We start from the raw sequence: 23873 nt of genomic DNA on the forward strand, positions 1-23873 counted from the left end.
GTACATTTTTGCATGCTGAGTACCTATACAAGCGTCCTACACTAAGTAGACGCCCAATTGGTTGTTTCATCTGGTTGGAAATCTGATGGGGGCGGGGCTACCTCCGCGCATGCGCGAGCATGCTGCCTTCTCATCCCCCTCCCACCGCCGCTCTCCAGCACCCCGGTGCTGAAAAAGCCCGTAGTGCGCCTGCGCTCACCCAGCAGCGGCTCGAAATTCAAACCTCCTTGCTCAATCCCCCGCCCCTTTGGAAGGAGACGCCTCCGCGCGCCCACGAGCTCGAGCACGAGCGCCGTGCCTGCATTGACCTACCCTTAGCTGGAAAAAAAGCACCTTGTGCACATGCGCCCCCAGCGGGGGCTGGGGGAAGTGTAGCGGGGAAGGAGTGCCTATATCCCCGCCCTCAAGGAAACCTCCTAGTGGTTCCTCTCCCTCCCGGGTTAGGGGAGAGGCTGGCTGAAAGGGAGAAACACAAGCAACTCTTAGAGAGGCAGCTCTCAACTTCCTCAAGGAAAACGAGGTTCACAGTGCGCAGACTCGGTGGAAGCCCCGTCTCCTTCCGGATACAGGCGTGTTTGACCCGGAAATTCCTGTCGGAGCCCTTGTCCCTTTCAGGTTGGGTTCTCAGGGGAAGATGGCGGCGGTGCAGGCAGCGGTGGTGACCGAGGACGGCACCGAGACGAAACTGAGCAAAAAGTAAGCGTTTCTGCGAGAGGGCCGGGGTTCGGAGAGGCCGTGGAGTCCGGGGCGGAGAACCCCTGGGGCCTCCCCGGGGAGGAGGTTGTGCCTCGAGAGTTCCGGCGGCTTTCGTGGGCGCTGACGTGCTTCGAAGAAGCCGCCTTCGCTGCTGGAAACTACAAGCCCCAGCATGCACCGGGGCCGCTTGAGGCTAGAGGTTTCGGTTTGGGGCGGGGGGGGGGGGGGGGGGGAGCTCCTTTCCCGCCTCTACCGCGCGCCCTCGTCCGGCCTCAGTCCGGCTTAAAGGGGCGAGGACCTGCGGTCGTGGGAGAGGCTGTACTTCGCCCTCGTCCTTCCTGCCCCACCCCAGCCCGGAAAGGAGCGAGACTTGGCCAAGTGCATTACGCGTTATTTATTTTTATCCTCTTTACAGCCTAACGAGGTTGATGCTGTTTTTATCCTTGTTTTACAAAGTGGGGAAACTGAGGCAGAGTCAACAGCTAGGAAGTGTCCGGAGCAGGATTTGAACTCGGTACTTAAGATACTTCTTTTATGTATATTTACACGTTGTAAGCTCCTTGAAGACGGGGCTGTTTAATTTAGTAATAAATCTTTGCTGAGTCGGTGAAATCACCAAGCTGCCCCTCATAGAAGTTTTGAATTTTTTCCTCAAGGATTTTCCGAAAGCAGGCTGAATCCTAGGTTGTTCTAGGTTCTAGGTTGTTCTAGACTGCTTTCCAAAAATTACCTAGTTGTATTTAATACTGGTTGGGACGAAGGAGGGTGTTGTTGCTTACCAGACAGGCTTTCATTTGATCCATAAATGTAAAAAAAGTTTACACTCACATCTCAGATGCTATTTTCAGTTTTCTGTGGTTTGAGACTAAAATACAAAGCCCCGCAGTGATTATTAAGCTGGAGAAAATATAGGTCTTCCTCTGTATGTGTGTCTTTGCATTAGTGTACCTACTGAGCTCATATACAGAGCTTTGGCTAACTTTTTTCTATCCTGTTGAGCACTTAGATTTTTCTTTAAAGAGCTTCTCTCTCAGGTATACTAGCAGTTTGAGTATGGATAGTCAGTCATAGGCATTTATTAAATACCTACTGTGTTCCAAGCACTGCTAAGCTAGGGATTTTAGAAAGGCAGAAGACAATGAACATGTTGAGTTTTAAGAGAACACGAAGTTCACGATGTCAGGCAGTTGAAGATAGGAGACTAGAGGTTAAGAGAAGTTAGGGCCGGATAATTAGGTTTTAGAATCACTGACAATGAGATAATTTAATTCATGGGAGCTGGTGAGATCACCAAGTGAAGTAGTATAGAGGGAGCATTCAGTGCTTTTATAACCTGACCCCTCCCTATCTTTTCATCTTATTGCATAACTTTCTCTTTCATGTACTTTAAGGGCCCAGGACAGAGCCTTAAGGAACCCTGCCTTTAATGGGGATAACTTGAATACAGATCTAGCAAAGGAGACTGAGCATTAATCAGATAGGTAGGAAGAGAACCAGGAGAGTGATGTTCCAAAAGCCTTGAGAGCAGAGAGTATCGAGCGGAGGGTGATCAGCAGTGTCAGAGACTTCACAGAGGGCAGAAAGAAAAGATTGAGGAAGGGCCGCTGGATTTGGCAAATAAGGGTCGTTGGTGACTTTAGAGAGAGCATGCTCAGTTGAGTGATGACATTAGAAGCAGACTGTAGAGACTGAGTCACCTATTTGTATATGGCCTTTTCAAGGAATTTAGCCACAAAGAACAAAAGACATAAAGGATGATAACTACTCAGGATAGGCATATCAAGTGAGGATTTTTTTGAAGTTGAGGGAGAGATGGGTATGTTTGTAGATAGTAGGGAGACATTAAAGATGAGTGAGAGAATGATGGGGTAATATATTGGAGGAGACACAACATATCATTTACGCATGTAGAGGGGTTAGCCTCGGCAAGGAGTAGGGCCTTCTTGGTGTGAGATGGGTGAAGGAGGAGATGGTGATAGATGGAATCTGAATGGTATCAGCTGAAGAAGAGGGAGCTCTCCAAATGACTTCAAATTTTTCAGTAAAATATGAGGCAAGGTTATCAGTTGAGAAGGCGAGAGGAGTAGAAGCCACTAAAGATTTCAGAAGGGATGGAAAACGTTTGGAAGAGGCCTTGTGGAGAGTGAGATAGTGAGTTAGAGAAGTATGTAAAAAGAATTGCTCTACCATATAATCCATATTTTCCACTCAGTCAAAATATGGATTGTGTGGCCTTCAGAGGACAGATTATTTAGTGATGGTGGGAAGGAGAGACCCTGGAAGTGACATTGGGGAGCAAAGAGTACTCCAACTTCTCCTCAGCTAGTCCTGGAAAGCTGTGTCATCAGGCAGGAGTCAGATCTCAAAGCCAGAAGATGGAAGGAGTAGGAAAGGAAATGTATTAAGATTCAAGTTCTGCCTCTTACACATCCATCCCTCTTGGACACCCTCTCAGTGGCCTGGGTAACTCTAAAAACTGGAGGAGACCTCGGTGGCCATCTTGTCCAACCCAGACACAGATGTCTGTCATGTGTAGATGAGGTATCACTGGCATTGGTGGAGGTAGGTTCCACATCATACCAAGGAAGTCATAGAGCCAGGGCCATTAAGCCTATACTTACTATTAGTATTTAAAACCTAGTGGATTTTATAATGCACATCAATCTGATATGGGCCTTTTTCTCTTCCTACTAGATAATCCAGTCACTGAGAGCAGGGATTATTCTTAAATTGTATCCTATAAACATTTTAATACCAACATCCCTCCACAGTGTCCATCTTGGGTGGCAGTACTAGTGGAAGGCAAACTGATGCTGGAAGAGCTTCATCTCTGGGCCTGGTAGCCACAGATTGTCAGATATCTCAGGGCTCAACAGTCAACTGAGCACTGACCAGGAGGCAGGAGTTGCCTCTGCTCTTACAGAATGAATTCTTTGTCCAGGCAACCCATAGAGGCCCTCAGTCAGGCCTGTGTCTCCCTCTCTGCCTCTGTTAGGTGGGAGAAAGAGGGCAGCACCCATTCAGAATATGAGCTCGTTTGCCAGATCTTACAGAGGTGTGAGTAGCAGGAAAGGAAAAGTCAGGTAGGTCATCTAAGGTTGTTTAAGGAGAAAACTAAAGACAGAAGAGACCAAAAGTGGATAACCTCTGTGAACATTTTGATGACAGACTGTCTTCTCCATCAGCATGGCCCCAACCTGCTATTCTGTGCTGGTGATCTCTATCCCCTTCCCTCTTAGATTTCACTGATAGCTTTAAGACTCACTGTTCCTCCAGCTGGAGAAGAGGCCTCTCCCCACTGCCTTGCATGTCCTCTCTTTGGGTCAGTCTTAGGTGGACCTGGTTACTTCTCTCTGGTCCTCCCCCATTAGAATGTGTCCTCCTTGGAGGCTGGAGCTAGTTCTGCTTTTTTTTGTGTTCCCTGCACTGATTAACTGCTCTAAAAGGAAGTAGAAATAGCCTAAGGGAAAATGATTGGCACCTCTGTGCTGTGATCCACACACTTTTGAGAGCAGGTCGGGATAAATTCTGGAGCTAATTGAATGAGGGGAGAATACCAGCTATTCAGAAAGAATATTAAACTTTATTATACCAGAAAAAGGACTAAGTATCAGGAAATACTGATTCACAAAGTCTGCTTCTTCATAGGGAGGTAGTGTGTGGTAAAGAGGAAAAGAACAGTGGATTTGAACTTGGAGGAACAGAGTTCAAATATCATTCCTGTCACTGAATAGCTGGGTGACTTAACCTTTCTGGGCTTCAGTTTCATCATTTGCAAAATGGAGGGGTTGGATTCAGTGATATCTAATGTCTCTCCTAGCTCTAACCCAAAACTCTACAAAATCTTGATGAGAGTAATCCACACGCATACATCAAGGGTGTCCTTGGTGAAGATAAGAGGGGCTCTGTGGGACTTTTCATAAACATTATCCTGGCACTGGACTGCATTTTTATAGTTGCATAATTGACCAAAAGTCTGAAGAACACAAGATTCTCTACTGCACTTAGTGTTTGGTTACAAAAAGCATTTTAGTCTGTCCAAGAAAAAGGTCACTTTCAAAGTTTTTCTCCAGCAGGGTGTCACCTATGTGTATTTCAGAATCTTAGAAGATTCCTTGAAAGATACAAGAGAGATAACATTACTTGTTGGCACTCTTTAATTTGATTTTAATGTAATTAATATCAAAATCTCTCTAAACTCCCCTAAAATAGGGAGATTACATTATCCAAAGGTATCTGTCGGGGAGTATGTGCTGTATCAGATTGGGGAAAAGATTCTGTGTAGATGAAGAAGTCCCTTAGATGCTTCATTGGCTGATACTGCTCTGACTGTATCAAACACAGGAACATTGTCATCTCTAAAAGGAAATCCATAATTACTCAAAAGAATTCAGCCTAACACTGCACCTAGGAAAATCCCCTGGGGAAAGGATGCCTACTGTCCAGACGGGGAATTAAATGGTCAGCCCATAGAGAGTTGATTCAGCAGTCTTTGTCTCTTGCAAAGGTACTGTAGATACTCAGTAAACAGGGTCTAAAATTGAATAAGAGGAAGCAGTGCTTTTAAATACTTTTGGCCTCCCTTCTCCCTGAAAGAAAGTCCATCTTTTAAACATAAGTATTCTTTCAGTGATATATGTGGCTGGGGTTTATGAATACCAAGTTTTCTGAAGAATTCATTGTGGGTCACCCAGAGGGCAATGGTGAGGGTGAATAGCCACAGTTACTTGCTGAGGGCTGATGCACCTTGTCAGCAACCCCCTCAAGGGCCTTTCCATAATCTCTACTGTCAGCTCCTTGAGAAAGGGATTGTCCTTTATTTCCCCATACATAGCTCCATACTTGGCCCATAGTAAGCTCTTAATAAATTAATGCTTTTTCATTTCATTTCATGACTGAAGATCCGGAGGAACGCTCCCACCACATTAAGTAAGGCTTTTAGTTTAACCTCAGTTGTGGTAAACAGTGAAATTGATAATGAAAATGAAAAAATGTTCATTTCTCACTTCTCTCCACCTTGCCTTTTTCTCTCTAAGAGATTTCACATCACAGAACAAGCAGCAATTTATAGGACTTCAAAAATTTATAGGACTTCTTTGCCATATGATTGGGGGGGGGGGGGGGTCAGTTACTCAGAATTTCTCATCTTGAGCTTTGTTATTGAACTATTATTACCTGACTGCTCTGTGCTGGAATGATTTACTGAATTTAGGATCCCAAATGGATCAAAATAGTTAGCACAGAAGACTCATTTGTTAATTAGGAATCTCCTGGGGCACATGGGGCAGTAAGAACCTTCTCTTGACATCGGGAAGGTCCTGTTCATTTAGATGTTGTTAGGCTGTCCCTCCTGATCCAACTTCTGGTTTCTTTTAGTGGTGGGTGGTAAGCAATAGTGCTAGGGTATTTTGCCATAAATTTGATAGTTCATTAAAGGGGCCTGGGTGCCACACCTGTTGAGAAGAATGGGGACAGAGAAGTTGTGGTTGTGTGGCTTTGTGTCCCTCCTCTTTCACTGGGGCAATTCTTTTCTGACAGAGGCAGGTAGTGTCTTTTTCCTTTATTGCACTGTAGACAAAACATCTTTGGTCCACTGTTTTTGTACATACAAGTCCTTTTCCTTTTTCTTTGATCCTTTTGGAATATAAACCCAGTAGTGGTCCTGCTGCATCAAAGGGCATTTATGCACAGGAAAGAGGGAAGGAAACAAACATTTATAAATGCCTTCCATGTGCCAGCCACCATGCTAAGTGCTTTACAATTGTAATCTCATTTGATCCTCGCAACAACCCTGGGAGATATATTCAGTTGTTATCCCCATTTTACAGTTCAGGTAGCTGAGGCAAACAGGTTAAATGACTTGTCTTGTATAAAACTGGGCAACTTCCAGAATTAACTTCCCTTAGTGATGAGTGACAGCTTTTTAATTCATCTGTCTTGGATACTGAACAATTGATTTTCTCCCAAAGCCTCTCCCACACTCTGGAGTGGTTTTAGCCTAGAAGGTAGAACCCAGGCGTGCTCTTCAGCCACCAACCCCCAGAGCACCAAGGTGCTTGCTCATAATTTTTCCTTCTGCTCTGACTTTGGGGCAAAGTATCACATAGCTTTCCAGAATAGCTGAACCAAATTCAGGGCTCTGGGATTACAGTTGGGACCCTTCTGACAACTGTCATTTTCCTGTAGTGTCACCTTGGCCAATCTGATGGCCAAATGTCCCAATTGCTTTCATTTACATTTCTCTAATTATTAAATGTTTTGGAGCATTTTTTCATGTGTTGATTGGTAGCTTCAATTTCTTCCTCTGAAAACTTCCTGTTCTCATCCTTTGACTGCCTATTGGGGAATGGCTCTTGTTTTTATAAATTTGAATGTTCCTCATATGGGGTGTCTTAGTGCAGCTTTAAGCCTTATCAAGATTTTTGGGACATTCTGTATGTCTTGGATACAGGACCTTTATCAGAGAAACTTGCTGCAATGATTTTTCCCCCCAGCTGTCCTTCTAATCTTAACTACATTGGTTTTGTTTGTTCAAAAACTTGTAAATTTTATGTAATTAAAATTATCTGTTTTAATTTCTTTGATCCTCAGTGTCCCTTGATTGGTCATGCTTGAACTCTTCCCCTACATTTCCATAGTTGTGAAGATGCATTCTTCTTTGTTCCTCTAACTTCCTTTTTCCTTTAGAAGTGTAACTCTTTATGTCTAAGTCATGGAGCCTTTTGAGCTTCTCTTGGTGTACTGTGTCACATTGGATTGGGAAATGACTCTTGTTCTTATAAATTGAATCTATCCCTGATACGGGATGTCCGAAAAGCCAGTTTGTTAATCCACACCTAATTTCTGCCTGACTGCTTTCCAGGTTTTCTAACAGTTTTTGTAAAATAGTGAGTCTTGACCCCATTAGTTATAGTATTTGGGATTATCAAACACTATACCACCGTATTTGCTGTTGTGTGTCATGTACCTAGTCTATTCCACTGATCTACCTCTAAAAAAATTTTTTTTTTCAACTATCAATTATTTTTCCTCTCTGCCATCTTACTCCCCCACTAAGGTAAATGAGCAGTTAACTAAATAAAGCTCCATTTGGAGTTTATCTTGGCATACAGTCTCAGATGTTGCTCTGTACCTAATTTGGGCCAAGCTGCTTTCCAGTTTTCCCATTAGTTTTTGTCCAAGACTAAGACTTTACCTCAGTATTTGAGGTCTTTGAGTTTTATCAACCACTAAGCTACTAGATTTATTGTGTTTGGTATGTTGTGTACTTAATTTGTTTCACTGATTGATATCTCTTTTTAACTGAATACCAAATAGCTTTTAAGTTTTTTTATTCTGAACTTCAGAAACACCAACTAAAAGGGGCATTTCCATATAGGAAATCCAGCAGAAAAACAGGATGGCAGAACTAACTAGTTTTGAGCATTCCTGTTTCATACTGCAGTTTCAATCTAGTGCTGCTGCTAGGCCCTCTTTATTCCCACTTTTTTTCATCATTTCCCTTGAAATTCTTCAGTTTTTTCTTGCTTCTTAGTGACCCTGTCTTTATTCAAGCCTTAGATTGAATACCAGCTTCAGCAAGAGGCCTTTCCCAGTCTTTCCCCTCAGAGAAGACCTCCCACTGGTCTGCCCATATCTTGCATACCCCTTGTTATTTACAAGTTTTCCTTACTGGACTGTAGGCTCCTTAAGGGCAGGACTTTATAGGGGGAGGTAGCATGGGGGTCTGTCTCTAGCACTTAGCACAGTACCCCACTGACCAAGCAGGCGCAGTGGATCCTGCTGAGCAGTCCTTTGGTTTCCAGTCCTCTTGCTGAACAATAGTGGAAGTCTCCAAGGAACACTGAGCAGCAGTATGAAATGGACTGCCAGGAAAGCCAATCATTTGTATTCATATAATGGCCGTCTTGGAAGTTGTTAAGCAAAGGCAAAGGATGGCTTTATGGCAGTAAAAATGAGGGCTGGGCTTGGAGTGCAGAGAAGTGCTGGTCCTGCCCTTCATGAGCTCTCTTATATTGGGCTGGTCACTTCTGTCCCTTTAGGCCTCAGTGGGCTTACCTGGAAGAGATTATACCAGAAGATCCTTGAATGGGGTTCTCTCACTTATTTAATAAAAAACAACAACACACCTTCAGACCTCTCTTAAGTACATCAAGTCAGCATGACATGTTGCAAAGACATTTTTACTTTTCCTTAAAGTTTAATTCTGTAAGCATTTATTGGGTGCCTGTAATAAACAGGATAAAAACTAAGGAGCTTACGTTCTGCTGAGGGAAAACCCACACATGTCAGTAAGCCTGTATACAATAAATAAAGAGGAAACATAATCATTTTGGGGGAAAGCACCAGCAGCATGAGTCGAGGAAATGCCTCCTGCAGGAGGCAGCTGCAAAGGCTTCTCTGAGGCAGCAGTAGAGAAGTAGTTATGGCAGCAAGTCCTGCAGAGGCCCCAGACACAGTACAGGGAGTGCCCCCATTGAACTAGAACAGGGAGAGCATGTGCTGAAGTTAGTCTGGGGAGACAGATGGAACTAGATGGCAATAGCTTTTCAGCACTAGAGGCAGCAATGTGTGCACTATTTTAGAGGAAGTAGGGAGCCATGGCAGCTTCTTGATCAGGAGATTGACATGGACAGAACTGGGATTAAGGGATGTCCATTTGCCCATGGGAGAGACTGGAGGCAAGGGAGATCAGGTAGGAAGCTGTTCCCATAGTCCAATGAAAGATAATGAAGCCTGAGCCAGGGCAGTGGTGAAGTTTGCAAGATTAGGAGAGCCAAGGCAGCAGAACTTGAGACTTGAGAATTCACTGGCTTTAGGGGGCGAGCTGAAAAGGAAGAAGATACTTACAAGTGTCTGAGAGAAGCTGAGGCAGCGTGATGGGGTGGTACAGAAGGCACCCCAGCTGCTTGGAGACGCTGCCGGTGTGGCCTGGTTCTGGGTCTCAGTTCTCATGTGTAAAATGAGGGGAGTGGTCTAGATAGCCTCTTGGGTCCCATCTGGATACCATGATGATTGCCCTCTCTACAGAAATAGGGATGGGGAAAATGGTAGGTTGTTTTTTTTTTTTGTGGGAAGATGAAGAGTTCCTTTTGGTACTTACTGAGCTTGAAATGTCCAGCTGGCGTTTAGTGAATTAGATATGAGAGTTGGATATGTAGATCTGGGAATCATTTGCATAGAGGTGATCACTGAATCCATGGGAGCTTTAGAGACTAGAGAAAAAAATGACCCAGGATAAAGTCTCAGGATACATCCACAGGAAGAGGTGGGACAAGGATTACGAGACTGAGAGAGCGATTGAAATATGGGATCGGAAGTCAGATTGTCTGCATCTGCTGGTAGTAGGAAGTATCTCGAGATAAGAAGTGGTCACTGGTGTCAAGCTGCAGAAAGGCCAAAAAACACTGGATTTTGCAGTAAAGAGATCATTTGTAGTCTTTCAGTAGTTTCATCTGAGTGGTAGATTTGGACCCAGATCATGAAGGTTTGAGAAAAGAAGCTGGATGAGGACATGGAGGCTCTGAGCAGAAATGGCTTGTTTAGGAGTTTGCAGATAAAGATGATGGCTTGATAGTGTTGCAGGGTCAAATAAAAGGGGGGGGTGTTATTTGTTTTTAAGTAAAGGGTTTTTTTAAAGATGGGAAATCTGAGCTTGTTTGTAGGTATTGAAAGGAACCGTTGGATAAAGAGAATTCAGAGATTATAAAGAAGTGATGATTGAAGGGGAACACCTATGAAAGAAACAAATATATAAATACACTGACTCTGCGCTAAGCATGGAGGGTACAAACAATCCCTACTCTGCAGGAAATGACAGATGAGAAAGGAGGATACGGTTGCAGGGCACACGGAAAGGACTAAAGGTTCTTGGAATCCAGTGAAAGGACAGGTGGTCAGGTGTAGTCTGGCAATCCTTCATCTTACCTGAAGGATTGTATTTTATATTATATATTAATTATATTATTATTCCTGAAGGTGACTGTACTCATCTAAATTATGTGAAAGTCTGCTCATCTGTAGAAGAAAGAAAGGGGAAACCAAAAGTACAAGTAAAGGAGAAAGTAGCAAAAGAGGACCAAATTGAGGGTGACATGTAAAGTACAAAAAAGCCTAAGGCAGAGGTTAAAATGCCACACGTGGAGTTCAGAAGACCTGGGTTCAAATCCTGCATTGGTAGCTGTTAGCTATGTGACCTGAGCCTGTTGCCTCATCTGTAAAATGAGGGGGTTGGGGTGGGTGGTCTCTGAGGTTCCTTCCATCTCTGAAGCTGTGATCTTACATGAGAAATAGAGGAACCTCTGACAGCCTGCCTCCATTTTCTAGATAAAATATAAAAGAGAGGTCATCTGCCCTCTTCTTGGGCATGGGGGAAGGAAGAGTGAGTGACTTACGTGTAAATCAGTGTGGTTTTCCCATGATTCAAGCTAGATTGCTTCCTAAATAAGAGCTTCATCTTATGGAATTTATCAGTGACAGGGATAGATTCAACCCTGTGGGCAGACTGATTGGCAGGCACAGCTCCTGGTAAGCAGAAGAGGCTAAGAGCCGTTCATTGTTCTGATGATGACAGAGAGACAATTTTCTTGGGCTGTGTGCCCTAATCAGCTCTTTGTACAAAAAATTCCCTTTCTGGGACTACTGGCTTGGAGCGGGGGGGGGGGGGGGGGGGTGATCACTAAGGGAAAAAATTAATTTTCTTTTTGGGGGCATCAAACTCAGCCCTTGCATTTATTTTCTCTTGATGTCCTGTTAGGTTTTGGTGAGATCCTGAGAGCTAAGTATTTTATTTTGGCCATATTCTAAACGCCCCACCCCCAACACTTGTTTGGTGTAGACTCAGTGGTTAAGTAAGTTGCTGATTGATGTAGGTCTGAGTTAGTGTTAAGATGCCTTGGGAAGTAGACCTATAGCCAGAAGATCTCACTGGTTTCCTCAGGCAATTGCCATACTGAATTTTGTCATTCTCTTACCCAGTGAGCTGAAGAGACGTTTGAAGGCAGAGAAGAAAATGGCTGAGAAGGAGGCGAAGCATAAAGAGCTCAGTGAGAAGCAGCTGAATCAAGCCCCCTCCAATCACGCTGCTGATGATGGCATGTCTGCTGAGGAAGAGAGCCTGGACCCGAATGTGAGTTCTGACTGGTAATTTTGATCAGCTATAGAGAATGGTGAGAGACTTAAAGAGCAGGTGCTCTCAAATGTCCAAGTCTGGTCCAAGTGATGTCCCAGAATGGCTTTGTTAAACCATTCTAAACAAATATCATCTGAATATATTTGACTGTGATCCCCTCTCAAGTTTTAAATTTTCTCCCAGTTGGAGCAGTTTTTCTCTTGTCCTGTTACAAACAGTCCGTGAGTGAACCAGAATGAACTGCCAGCTGGGACAGGCATGAACAGAGTGAATAGACTTTTTGAACAAATGTCTTAAACTTCAAATATATGGGAAAACCTGTTCGAAGTAAATTTTTTGAGTACTTTAGAGGCAATGATACTTGAGAATGAACAGTAAAAGTATGGAGATGTCAGGAGATGGGAGGATTTGACCATAGAAATGAAGAACAACATAGATTAGTTTGTGGATCCTAGCTCATGAGGGATCTTCGCAAGGAGCTTAGGATGTTGGGAATGCTCTTTTGACTTTTTGAGATTGGTGCCCATAAGCTGCCCTCCAGGGCTTTTAGGAAAAAGGAACTTCTGGGTTAAATTGGCTTCTTTCCTTTCTTCCTTCCTCCCTTCCTTCTTTGCCCTGTGATTTCGTCGTGTGTTTTTAATCCTTTCCCCCAAACCCTCCTCTCTTCTTGACTTTCCTGTTACTATTGAGGGTACCACCATCCTCTCAGTTACCAAGCTCACACCCCAGGTGTCATGCCCAACTCCTCTCTCTGTGCCTCCACTCACCCTCCATTCAATCTGTTGCCAAGTTTGTCAGTTCTGCTTTTGTGGTATTTCTCCGTGTAGTCTCTACTCCCCTCTGACACTGTAGTTACCTTGATATGGGCCTTAAATTACCTCCTGCCTGGACTATTGAAATAGCCTAATGGCTGTCTCCCTGCCTCAAGTCTCTCTCGACCAGGTTCAGCCCCCCACTGGGCTATAAGATGATATTCTTAAAGCACAAGTCTAAACAGGTCACCTTCCCTCCCCCCTTTAGTCAACTTCAGAGGCTTTTCATTATTTCCAGGATCAAATATAAAATCCTTTGTTTGGCTTTTAAAGTCCTTCATAATTTGACCCTCTCCTGCCTTTCTGGTCTTATACTTTACTCCCTTCCACATACTGGTCCTCTGACAAGACAATTCATCTCATCGCTCCATACCTTTTATCTGCCTTTCCCCTGTGCTTGGAATGCTTTTCCTCCTCACGTCTGACTGCCCTGGCTTCCTTCCAGATTCAGCTAAAATCTCACCAAGAAGCCTTCCTGGTCCCCCTAAAGCCAATGATTTCTTACTAAGGTTTTTTTTCCAGTTTATCCCACCTGTAGCTTTGTTTACATGTTGTCTCCCCCATTACACTGGGAGCTCCGTGAGACAGGAAGGCTCCTTTGCCTTTGTTTATATCCCCAGTGCTTGGGCCAGTACCTGGCCCGAAGAAAGTGCTTGTAGGCTTGATACACTGGGCTTTTGTGTTTTGATGATAGCAATATTACAAGATCCGCAGCCAGGCGATCCAGCAGCTGAAAGTCAGTGGAGAGGATCCCTACCCGCACAAGTTCCATGTGGACATCTCACTCACTCACTTCATTGAGCAGTACAATCATTTACAACCAGGCGACCACCTGACTGACGTCACCGTGAGAGTGGCAGGTATGTGTTTTCTCTTGTCAGGTAATAACCCCTCCTGAACTCTAGTTCTGCAGTGGGCCATGTAGTGGTTTGGGGGAATAAGAGGATTTTTCTTTTAGAAAAATACTCCCAGTCTTTTGGTTCAATTGGAGAAAGGGAATATCTCTCTTGGGAATACCCATATCCTAGCTCTTCACAAACAAGGATGGTAGTCCTGAGAGATCCAGCTGTGTGGAAAAGATCTGTGAATGAAGAAACCAGGACCAGAGATAAGGGTGGAAATTTGCAGGATGGGTATTACCCCTAAAGGCAGCTGTAATCTGTGCCATTCAGACCAGGGAACCCTTCATGGCTCTAGGTTTATGAAAAACATGGGACTCATCAGTTGAGATAAACATTTGAACTGGGTGTGTTCTATAACTGAGGGCAGTAGCACTGGGATTTTCTTGCTTCTAGATCAAAGTAACTACTGTGATTCTTAGTTTCATTAGAAGAAAGTGTGTCTAGGACCTCGCAGGAGGCTTGCTCTGCTGTTGGCCAACCTGATACAAGTGAGCAGGGTATTCATTAATGCTAAATTATCACAGGATGGCTTCTGACTTTGCCAGTGAAGGTCTTTTACTCTTTTCTTTTTTAAAAAAACTTGTCTTTCCAGTTCTGAATTCTCTCCTTTCTTCTTTCCCCTTTCACCATCCACTGGTAAGGCAAGAAAAACAAAATCCATTATAAATACATATGTAGTCATGTAAAACATTCCCATATTAGCCATGTCAAAAAAAAAGAGAAGGAAATATGTACACTTTTGTTTGCCCTCTGAGGCCAATAGCTCTCTATCTGGAGGTGAATGCATATTTCATCATCAGGCTTTGGAATTGGCCTTGATTATTGTATCGATCAGTTATCAAATCTTTTGAAGTTGACTATCTTTACAGTATTGATGTTATTGTATAATATAAATTGTTCTCTTCGTTCTGCTTTGTTTTCTCCGTAGGCCGGATCCATGCAAAACGGGCTTCTGGGGGGAAACTCATCTTTTATGATCTTCGAGGAGAGGGAGTCAAGCTACAAGTGATGGCCAATTCCAGGTATGGGCTGGCCCCTCCCATGTGGGATTTAGAGGTACTGGTGGTCTTGTTTTCCCAACTCTTATCTAAGGTAGAGTGCGGTGAGGCTGAGTAGGTGAGCAGAGCTCGTCAACCAATAGACCAGTAGAATTTATTGAATGTATCAATGGAGAAGAACAGTAAAGTATAGTGGGAGGGAAATGAGAACGGGATCCTGCCTCAACTTGGTTGAGAATCTAAAAAGAGCTACACGGAACCAACCACCTTACATTTGTTTAGGATTTGAGTGAGGGACCAGGGTGAGAACATGATCATCTTGAACTTGGGCTAGTGTGTACTGAATTGATTGTCCCTTCCCCTCAGGAATTATAAATCAGAAGAAGAATTTTTTCATGTAAATAATAAACTTCGACGGGGAGACATTATTGGGGTTCAGGGGAATCCAGGGAAGACTAAGAAGGGAGAGCTGAGCATCATTCCCCATGAGATTACACTCCTGTCACCATGTCTTCATATGTTGCCTCACCTTCATTTTGGCCTCAAAGACAAGGTGAGCTCCTGGTGCCTCCTCCCTCTGAATCCAGCCCTTTTTAGGGCTTATTTTGTTCTTTTACCACCTCTGGTTATTTTCTGTTCTTAGGCCTGTGGTCTCACATCTGCATTTTGTTTCAGGATGTGCTGGCTTGCTAACTACTGTGTTTGTTTCTTAAAGGAAACACGTTATCGTCAACGATACTTAGACTTGATTCTGAATGACTTTGTGAGACAGAAGTTCATCACCCGCTCCAAAATAATTACCTACATAAGGAGCTTTCTTGATGAGTTGGGCTTCCTGGAGGTGAGGAAGGAGTCTTTTGTAACATTTATTCAGACATTCCTAATGTGTACTTTTCTCACGTTCCCTATTCCTTCCTGGGGATTGCTGTATGTCAGTAACCTCCAATTCCAGCTGAAGGTAGTCCCTTCTCTGCCACTGTCGTCATTTCCCCATGTTTCCATAATTCCCCAAGTACTAGGACAGGACCTGACTTTCCAGAGTGGCATTCACACAGGGAGCAGGCATGCTGGCTTGAGGAAGTGACTGGTAGACATGCTAAAGGGTCTGGCCTGATTTTTCTTATGTATTCCTGTCTTGGTGTTGGACTCAGGGGATTCCCATGGTCAGACCTGGCTGCTTTGCTGGCATAGGCTTTTTTGAAGTTGATAGAGAATTAACAGTCTCTAGAGGGCATTTAGTCCTAGACTGATTCACACCATCCCTCCACCCTGGTCCCTCCATTCCAAGTCCCAGGAAGTAGCAGACAGTCCTGAGATTTTGCTATATGTAGATCAGGGCTTTTGCTAAAACTGAAGAGCCCACCCCTTGGCAAGGAGGGAGATGTTTGTGGCTTAAATAGGATCTTTGGGCAAAGGGTCATGGATGCATGGCTCAAGCTCAGCCCAGTTCGGATGGTCTTTACCTCGCAGTGTTTTCTCTATCCTAGGGATAAATACCAGGGATGTTGCAGTATTCTTGATTTTGACCCACTTCCACAACATTAAGGAAGTCTTCATGGTATCATGTTAATGACATTTTGATCTTTTTAATAGAAAGTGACAGGCACAAAGGCAAATTTTTAGTCTCTATGATTCTCATTTGATTAACAGTCTAACTTAGAATTAGAAATAAATGTACATAATCTATTTTGTCTCTGAGTTAACTGATTATTTTTTTCTCTAGATAGAAACACCTATGATGAATGTCATCCCAGGTGGAGCTGTTGCCAAGCCCTTCATCACCTACCACAATGAGCTGGACATGAACTTGTATATGAGAATTGCCCCAGAGCTCTATCACAAGGTCAGAAGAAAAGAAATTTTTTTCCCTTAGAGAAGACAAGGGCTAGGAATCCCTGGGTTTTCAGGTACAGATAGCTAGTCAAGAAGTCATATTGGCTGGGCAACAGGTAGAAAGGGTATACAAGTGATTCCCCAGGGAAGGATATGAGGAAACAGCATCCTCAGGATTAGAAATATGACCTCCAAGACATTCCCCTTTCGCTGGAATTTGGGTTCTTTCTGCTCTCCACCCCAGTGGGGAGCCTCGGCCCTCTACATCTTTGTCATAGCTGTCTGCTGCAGCAAGTCTGAAACACAACTTGTCCTCTGTCCCCCCAGACTCTCTTCTCTTCTGATGGTTGGAGACAGCGTCATCTTCCCCAGGGCATTCCGTTCAGCTCCTCTTTTGGCACTTACCCCACAAATCCAATCTGTTTTCAAGTCTTAACCATTTCTCCTTTCACAGCTTCTCTCCTTTCTCCACTTCTCTCCACTCACTCAGTGGCCACCCTGCTATTTTCCTCGTCACCTTGGGCTTATATGGTTGCAGTAGCCTGCTGGTCAGCCTGCCTGCAGCAAGTCTTCCTCCACTTGGTCATTCCCTTCCCTCACATCTCCACTCAGTGAACTCCAGTGTTTACTCTGCTCTATGACCTGGCTACCACTGGCCTTGGCTATTTATTCTTCACAAATGACACTCCATCCCTGTGCCTTTGATTGTTTTTTAAATTAAATTTGTTTTTCAATCAACAAAAAACCTCCCTATTTTTCTTTACCTTCATACCTGTGCCTTTTCACTGATTCCCTGGTTGTGTACCATGTTTAGCTACTGCGGGGGGGAGGCACGAGAACGTTGTCCACTGTCCAGAACCCAGGCAAGCACGCCATCATGAAGCTGATGTACAATACTGATGTACTTCTCCAGGCAACCAACTTTTGACATAATTTTCCATAAGCCCTCATGACTAACAGTATCAAAGGCCTTGGTCAGATCTACAAACGCTGTGTACAGACCTCTCTGTAATGAAATGCTCCTGGCATTTCCCCTGGAGTTGTCAGGCAGCAAATACCATATCAACTGTTCTTCAGCCATTTCTGAAGCCACGCTGACTCTCAGGTAGGTGGCCATCTTCCAGGTGAAGGATCAGCCTAGGAGGACTCTGGCAAGACGCCAGCAGGTTGGGATTGACGGGGTGGGTAGAGAATGGTGGAGGCTTTGCTGCTGGCCAGATGGTACTTCTGCCACTGTTGTTCATTCAAGATTCTATCTGCCCAAGATGTGAGTCTGGTTTTATTGAACAGCTTCTGGAAAAGACCAGAAATACTGAAAATAGGTCCAGTTCTGCTACAGCTCCCACAGATCAGAACGGACAACCATTTGGGAATGTGAATCAGCATGTATTCACCTTGCCACAGGGCTACGGCCAGTTTGCCTTTGGGATTTTTGATGACAGCTTTGAATTTCCCACATTTAGCTCTGGGGTGCAGTCTCAGGATTCCTGAGACTTGGAGAACAGGCGAGAGAGAATACCAGTTCCACCACTGCTGTGGCACACAGCAGTCACGGGCCTGCCTCATGGCACAGTGTGCTACAGGCAGGCATGAAGGCATCCCAACATTAGAAGGGATTATTCAGCAGTCGGTCAATGGAATTATTGCACCTGCAACAGTACCAAAGCTGGGATTGGGCCCTTGGAGCGTGCATTCAAATCCAGTGGACTGTGTACAGGGTGTTAATGGCCTGGATGGGATCGTTGCCCAGCTTCTTAATCACTTTGCAAACACTGGTCCCCTACCAGCAGATAAAAAGAAAATAAAGTCCCTTCCCACTATACAAGTCACAGAGGAACATGTAGGTTCAGGGTTAGAATGTCTTGTGTGCAAAGATGACTATACACTGGGTGAGAATGTTCAGCAGTTACCTTGCATTCATTTACTTCACGATGGCTGCATTGTCCCTTGGCTGGAATAGCACAATATCTGCTAGTATATCAGAAAAGCTTCTGTAGACAGAACACTGCCACAAATCCCTTCTCCGCCCCCCACACCCTCCAGGACTAACAGGAATGAATTTTTCTTCCTCCTCCAGTTTGGCACAAACAGCTTGTGAATCTCACCACCAGCCAGTCCAATCAACCACCCCTGACCTTCTCTGTTTCCCCTTTGCCCCCAACCCTACCCTGTCCGTTGCCCATCTGCTTCCTGGTCAGAGGGAGCAGTTAATCTTCTCCCACCCATGCTGAACTCGGGAGACAGGATGGGGGAAAGGAGAAAGGTGTGGGAGAGATCCCAAGACCCCCTTTTTTCTTTCCTTTTTTTAACAAGCTTTGGAAGCACCAAAGGCCTTTAGACCTTCACAACCCCCCCCCACACACACACACACCTGCCAGTCCCCAACTTACCTGATGGTGCCAGGGAAGCTCTGTCTCTCCTGCCCATTGATGGCCACCCCTGTGCTGGCTCACATTAACTGTGTGTCATCAGTCTGAATCCTAGCAAGTACCAGGTTGTTTCAAATGAAGGATGGATGTGGCTAGGCCATCTCTGTGGTTGTGGATTTGAGATACTTTTCATTTGCCCCTTTCTCCCCAACAGCTCCTCTAACCTTTGTAACCCTCTCAGAGGGAAGATAGACAATGCTCCCAGGTGGGAAGTCTGTTGGAGTCTGGCTGTTTCATTGCCATCCAACATGCGAACTGTCCACTCCCCCTTCAGCTGTCCTGTCCTCCATCATCCTGTCTGTCTTTACAACCTTGCCCTCTAATGCCCAACAACAGAAAGGGTCTTTATAAAAATCTTGCCAGCAGTGACTAAGAGAGAGGACCACCCCCCCATGATTGTTGCAGGAAATCTTTCCTATATACCTTTATAGAGATGGACAATGGAGGCATTCTGAACTCCTGGGGGATAACCTCTTACCATATAACCTGATGCAAAACATATGCTTGCCAGAAAGACGATTTTATGGAGAACTTGCATGGGGCAATGAGAAGAGGCAATACTAGGACACTCTCAAGGTCTCTCTCAAGAACTTTGGATTTGACTGTGCAACATGGGAGACGCTGGCCCAGGACCACGCAGCATGGCGTGCCCACATCAAAAAGGGTGCTGTGCTCTATGAGCAAAGCAGAATTGAGATAGCACAAAGGAAACATAGAATGCACAAATTTGGAGTATCCACCTCAAATGTTCACACAGACGATCTGCGGTAGAGCATTCCAAGCTCACACTGGTCTGTTCAGTCACAGTCGGACACACTGAAACTTGACTTTTATCATGGTGATGTCATTTTGGTCCTCTTTAAGGACAAAGGACAACAACCACCACTACCATGCCTAGCACGCTTCATGTATGGGCGCACACACACTCACTCTTTCCTCGGTTCCCTAAAGAGTCTACTGAGTTTTCAGCTCCTGTAGCAGGTCTTTACTGGACCACCCCTATCTCGCCACACACTCTCCTTGTGTCTTTCTTTTGACATTACCTTCCATTTACCCGTTACAGATAATGTACAATTTTTTGCATGTTGCCTCCTTCATTAGAATGTAATCTCCTTGTGGGCAGGGACCATGCTTTTCCTGTCTTTGTATCCCCAACACTTGTCACAGTACGTGCCACATTGTAAGTGCTTAATAAATGCTTGTAGACTGACTGTTCATGTGGGAAGGTATGCAAGAAACTTGTATATCTCTTGAGCTTAGGTAGTTTTAAAATTAAATTACATTTTTTTCTCCCTGCCACCTCCAAGGGGAACAACCCGAAGCCTTTATAACAGATATGCAGAGTCAAACAAAAGTAACCAGAGTGGCCACCTCCAAAAAATATCTCTTTCTGTAGATTTAATCCTTCACCTCTCTGTCCATAAGTGGGTCCTGTGCATCATCTTTGCTCCTCTGGGATTCTATTTAAAGTCTTTCAGTATATTTGTTTTTCCAAGTTGTTACAGGATCGATTGCATTCTTCTCACTTGCTCTATGTCAGTTCACGCAGCTCTCCCCAGTGTTAATGGGTGCACTGTTGTGTCTTAGGTTTATTTCAGTTTTTATTTTGGTAACACAGCAATGTTGAACAGCTTTTCACATGGTTGTTGGTAGTTTGTGTTTCTTTTAAGGATTACCAGTAAATTTTGCAGGAACACTCATCAAAGCTTGCTTTCATCATGACTGGTTTCTCTGTGTTTAGATGCTGGTAGTTGGTGGCATTGACCGGGTTTATGAAATTGGACGTCAGTTCAGGAACGAAGGAATTGATTTGACTCACAATCCTGAATTCACAACCTGTGAGTTCTACATGGCATATGCAGATTACCATGATCTCATGGAGATCACCGAGAAGATGATTTCAGGTAACCTCTCCACCATGCCTTTGACATGTGCTCTCTGGGCCTTAATGCACCATATCAGGGGGAAGGACCATGTGGGATCTTGGTAGATCCTCTTTAAGGAGCAGCTTTCTCTCTCAGGAATGGTGAAGAACATTACAGGAAGTTACAAGGTCACCTATCACCCAGATGGCCCAGAGGGCCAGGCCTATGATATTGACTTCACCCCACCCTTCCGCAAAATCAGCATGGTGGAAGAGCTTGAGAAAGCTCTGGGCATGAAGCTTCCTGAGACCAGTGATTTTGAAACAGAAGGTAAAGATAATTCTCCCTTGACCTTAGCCATTGCATCAGAAACTGTCATTGCTTATAACTCACTTTTACATAATGCTTTAAGGTTTGTAAAGCCTTGTAGTTCTGCTGTAGTCCTTTACACAGTTCCTCCCCCAGGCACTTGGGAGCTCTCCCCTAATTTTGTGTGTTTGGATAACAGAAACTCGTAAGATTCTTGATGACATCTGTGTGGAGAGAGGTGTGGAGTGTCCCCCTCCCCGAACTACAGCAAGGCTTCTTGACAAGGTAAGTGATCATGACCTTGGGGTCCTGTCCCTCTCATCCTAAGATGGATGGCTCCTTCTGTTCCTTGTGAAAATAGCAGCCCACAGTGAGGAGAATCCAGCTCAGACATCTTCAGAGGACTCTAGTTAGACAGATGGGAAAAGTATGAGCCAGATATTCAGAAGCATATTGTTTGAGTGGGGATTTAGGATTGGGACTAGGAAAACATTACTCAAACTTGTTCTCTAGCAGTGTGTCCTTTGTTGTTCAGCTTGTAGGTGAGTTCCTGGAAGTGACCTGCATCAACCCCACCTTCATCTGTGACCACCCACAGATAATGAGCCCATTGGCCAAGTGGTAAGATAACAGCATGGCTCTCCTGTAGAGGAAGAAATGTTTGGTGTCTCTTTCCTGTGTGTTCTGGATTTACTGAGAGGCATAGCACCTAGTCTTTGCAATATTTGAGCTCTGGTTTGTCATCTTGAAAGTTTCTATCCCCAGTACTTAAAAGTGTCCATTGCTAGATGATTAATGGACTTTGCCCTATCATGGTGTAGTAGACAAACTCTGAATCTGAAAATTGAGAGAAGTGGGACTGAACTAGAGAAGCCCTGAGATCCCTCCTTTCTCAGGATTTGTGATTCTCTGAATTTAAGTAAACTGTCCGCTAGTATTCCTGAGGCACCTGGTATCCAGTTGCCTGACCACTGTCTTTTGGTTTCTATTGTGCAGGCATCGCTCCAAGAATGGCCTTACTGAGCGCTTTGAGCTCTTCGTGATGAAGAAGGAAATATGCAACGCCTACACGGAGCTGAATGACCCTGTGCGGCAGCGGCAGCTGTTTGAAGAGCAGGCCAAGGTAGGGGTGAATGGGCGTGAGCAGGAAAGACCCGAGCAAGAGTCTAATAAATGGTTTATGGAACAAATTCTGTGCAGCACCATACACAGAATCCAAAGACACAGGCTCATATCTTGTCCCTCTGGTACCCTCTGTAAATGGAGAGTTGGACTCAGGCCATTCTAAAGGGAAGCTCACTTGAAAATACAGACCCTGACAGACTTCTGGAAGCAGGTGACCATCCATGTAGCTAGACTCAGATTTAGGCTCTGTGAGGCCTAGATTTATTTTACTGAGAAACTTGCATTTGTTCTGAGATGGCTTTCTTCCACACATGCAGTTTGCTTCATCCTCTTCTAGAAGGGAATCTGGCATCATCTGCAGGTTGTAGATTTCGATCTAGAATGCTGTTTGGTTGCTGCAAGTTTCCTAAAAGGGTAGGAAACACCCAGTCATTGGACTCCAGGCATTCAGTCACTACAGGTGTTCAGCATGTCCTCATGTCCCTTTCTCTCTCCTCCAGGCCAAGGCCGCAGGTGATGATGAAGCCATGGTCATAGATGACAATTTCTGTACTGCCCTGGAGTATGGTCTCCCGCCAACGGCTGGCTGGGGGATGGGCATCGACAGACTCACTATGTTTCTTACAGACTCAAACAACATTAAGGTAAATGGCTGCAGGCCATGGTGATTCCAAAGCAAGTTTAACTTGAAGCATAAACAAACCAACCCAAATGCTATGTGCCTCTAGTTATAGAAAGAAGCCAGCCTTGTGCTTCCTCTTTGTGATGGGGTTGGTTCCCTACAGTTAGAATTGAAGGGGAAAAGGAGCAGGCTGATTTCTTCTCCTTGCCATATCTGTGCACCAGGCCCCTGCCCACTGACAAAGTGGGGTGAAAGAGGCTGGGCCTGGGCTGCTGTCAGCAGGAGCATTCTCAGGGAGCCTCCCGCCTCACTTTACATGTTTTTTTCTCCAGGAGGTCCTTCTCTTTCCTGCCATGAAACCTGAAGAGAAGAAGGAGAATCCATCACATGCTGGTCTGCCTGAAGGCACGGTGGCTGCTGCCTCCATCTAGAGGAGAGGAGTTCAGCCTCTTCTGATGTGGACAAGGGATTCTGGGACAGCAGAACCAATATGAGTGTCAGGAACTCAGTTCTGCGAATGTCTCCAGCCTGAGGCAGTGCGGCCAGGGGTGCTTTCTACTTCTTACCACCAAATAAACCATTTCTCTCTTTTCCTGCTTTACTTCACTTATTTCTTAAGTCTTAGAATACCAGCAGTTCAATCAAATTAACATTTATATCTATTACTTTGGAATGGGCTTCTAACTTTTTTTTTTCGGCCAAGGTAAATTAGGACTCGGGTTAAGCAAGGCTCTGGAAAAGGGTTTCTGTGGAAAAGGGAACTTGAGGTGAACTCCTGTGGCTTTGGAGCCCAAAGAAGCCCAAGAAAGTCCTTTTTTTTTTAATAAAGGGGTGTAGCCATAAGGAAGTTATTGATTTTTTCTTAGACTCCTCTAAAAATCCCTCAAGTTGTTTTGGTAAAAGGGTGGTAGGTAACCAGAAGTTAGGTTTCAGAAGTTTAACAAGGGGTCAGGGCTTCTGAGGAAATTGAAGGAAGACATAGATTACCATTTGAAATTTTCTTAGAACCCTCGGCAGGGCCCTTTCTGCTTGGTGTTATTATATCTCTTTACAGCTCCTTGAGGGCATGAACCTTCAATGTGTGCTGTTTAACATTTTCAGTATTGACTTGGATAAAGGCGAAGCTGGGAGGCTTACCAAATTTGCAAACA

The 23873-nt window shown here is 44.6% G+C and overlaps 1 protein-coding gene and 1 pseudogene across 2 annotated transcripts; both read left to right on the forward strand.

Moving 5' to 3' along the window:
* Positions 1–244: 244 nt before the first annotated feature.
* Positions 245–23313, forward strand: KARS1 (lysyl-tRNA synthetase 1). 2 transcript variants are annotated; one of them, XM_072636519.1, is made up of 14 exons: positions 245–696; positions 11674–11824; positions 13334–13499; positions 14470–14563; positions 14906–15092; positions 15255–15380; positions 16263–16382; positions 20543–20705; positions 20823–20996; positions 21175–21260; positions 21511–21596; positions 21972–22098; positions 22601–22744; positions 23055–23313. In XM_072636519.1, exons 1-14 carry the CDS (start codon positions 635–637, stop codon positions 23151–23153), a joined length of 1785 nt encoding a protein of 594 aa, XP_072492620.1. In that variant the 5' UTR covers positions 245–634; the 3' UTR covers positions 23154–23313. The 2 variants fall into 2 exon arrangements, with proteins under 2 accessions (XP_072492620.1, XP_072492621.1); XM_072636520.1 differs by lacking the exon at positions 245–696 and adding an exon at positions 1015–1210.
* LOC140521473 (E3 ubiquitin-protein ligase RNF126 pseudogene) lies at positions 17489–18726 on the forward strand (annotated as a pseudogene).
* Positions 23314–23873: the final 560 nt, after the last annotated feature.

The sequence above is a fragment of the Notamacropus eugenii genome, chromosome 1 (genome assembly GCF_028372415.1).
Source record: "Notamacropus eugenii isolate mMacEug1 chromosome 1, mMacEug1.pri_v2, whole genome shotgun sequence".
Lineage (NCBI taxonomy): Eukaryota > Metazoa > Chordata > Mammalia > Diprotodontia > Macropodidae > Notamacropus > Notamacropus eugenii.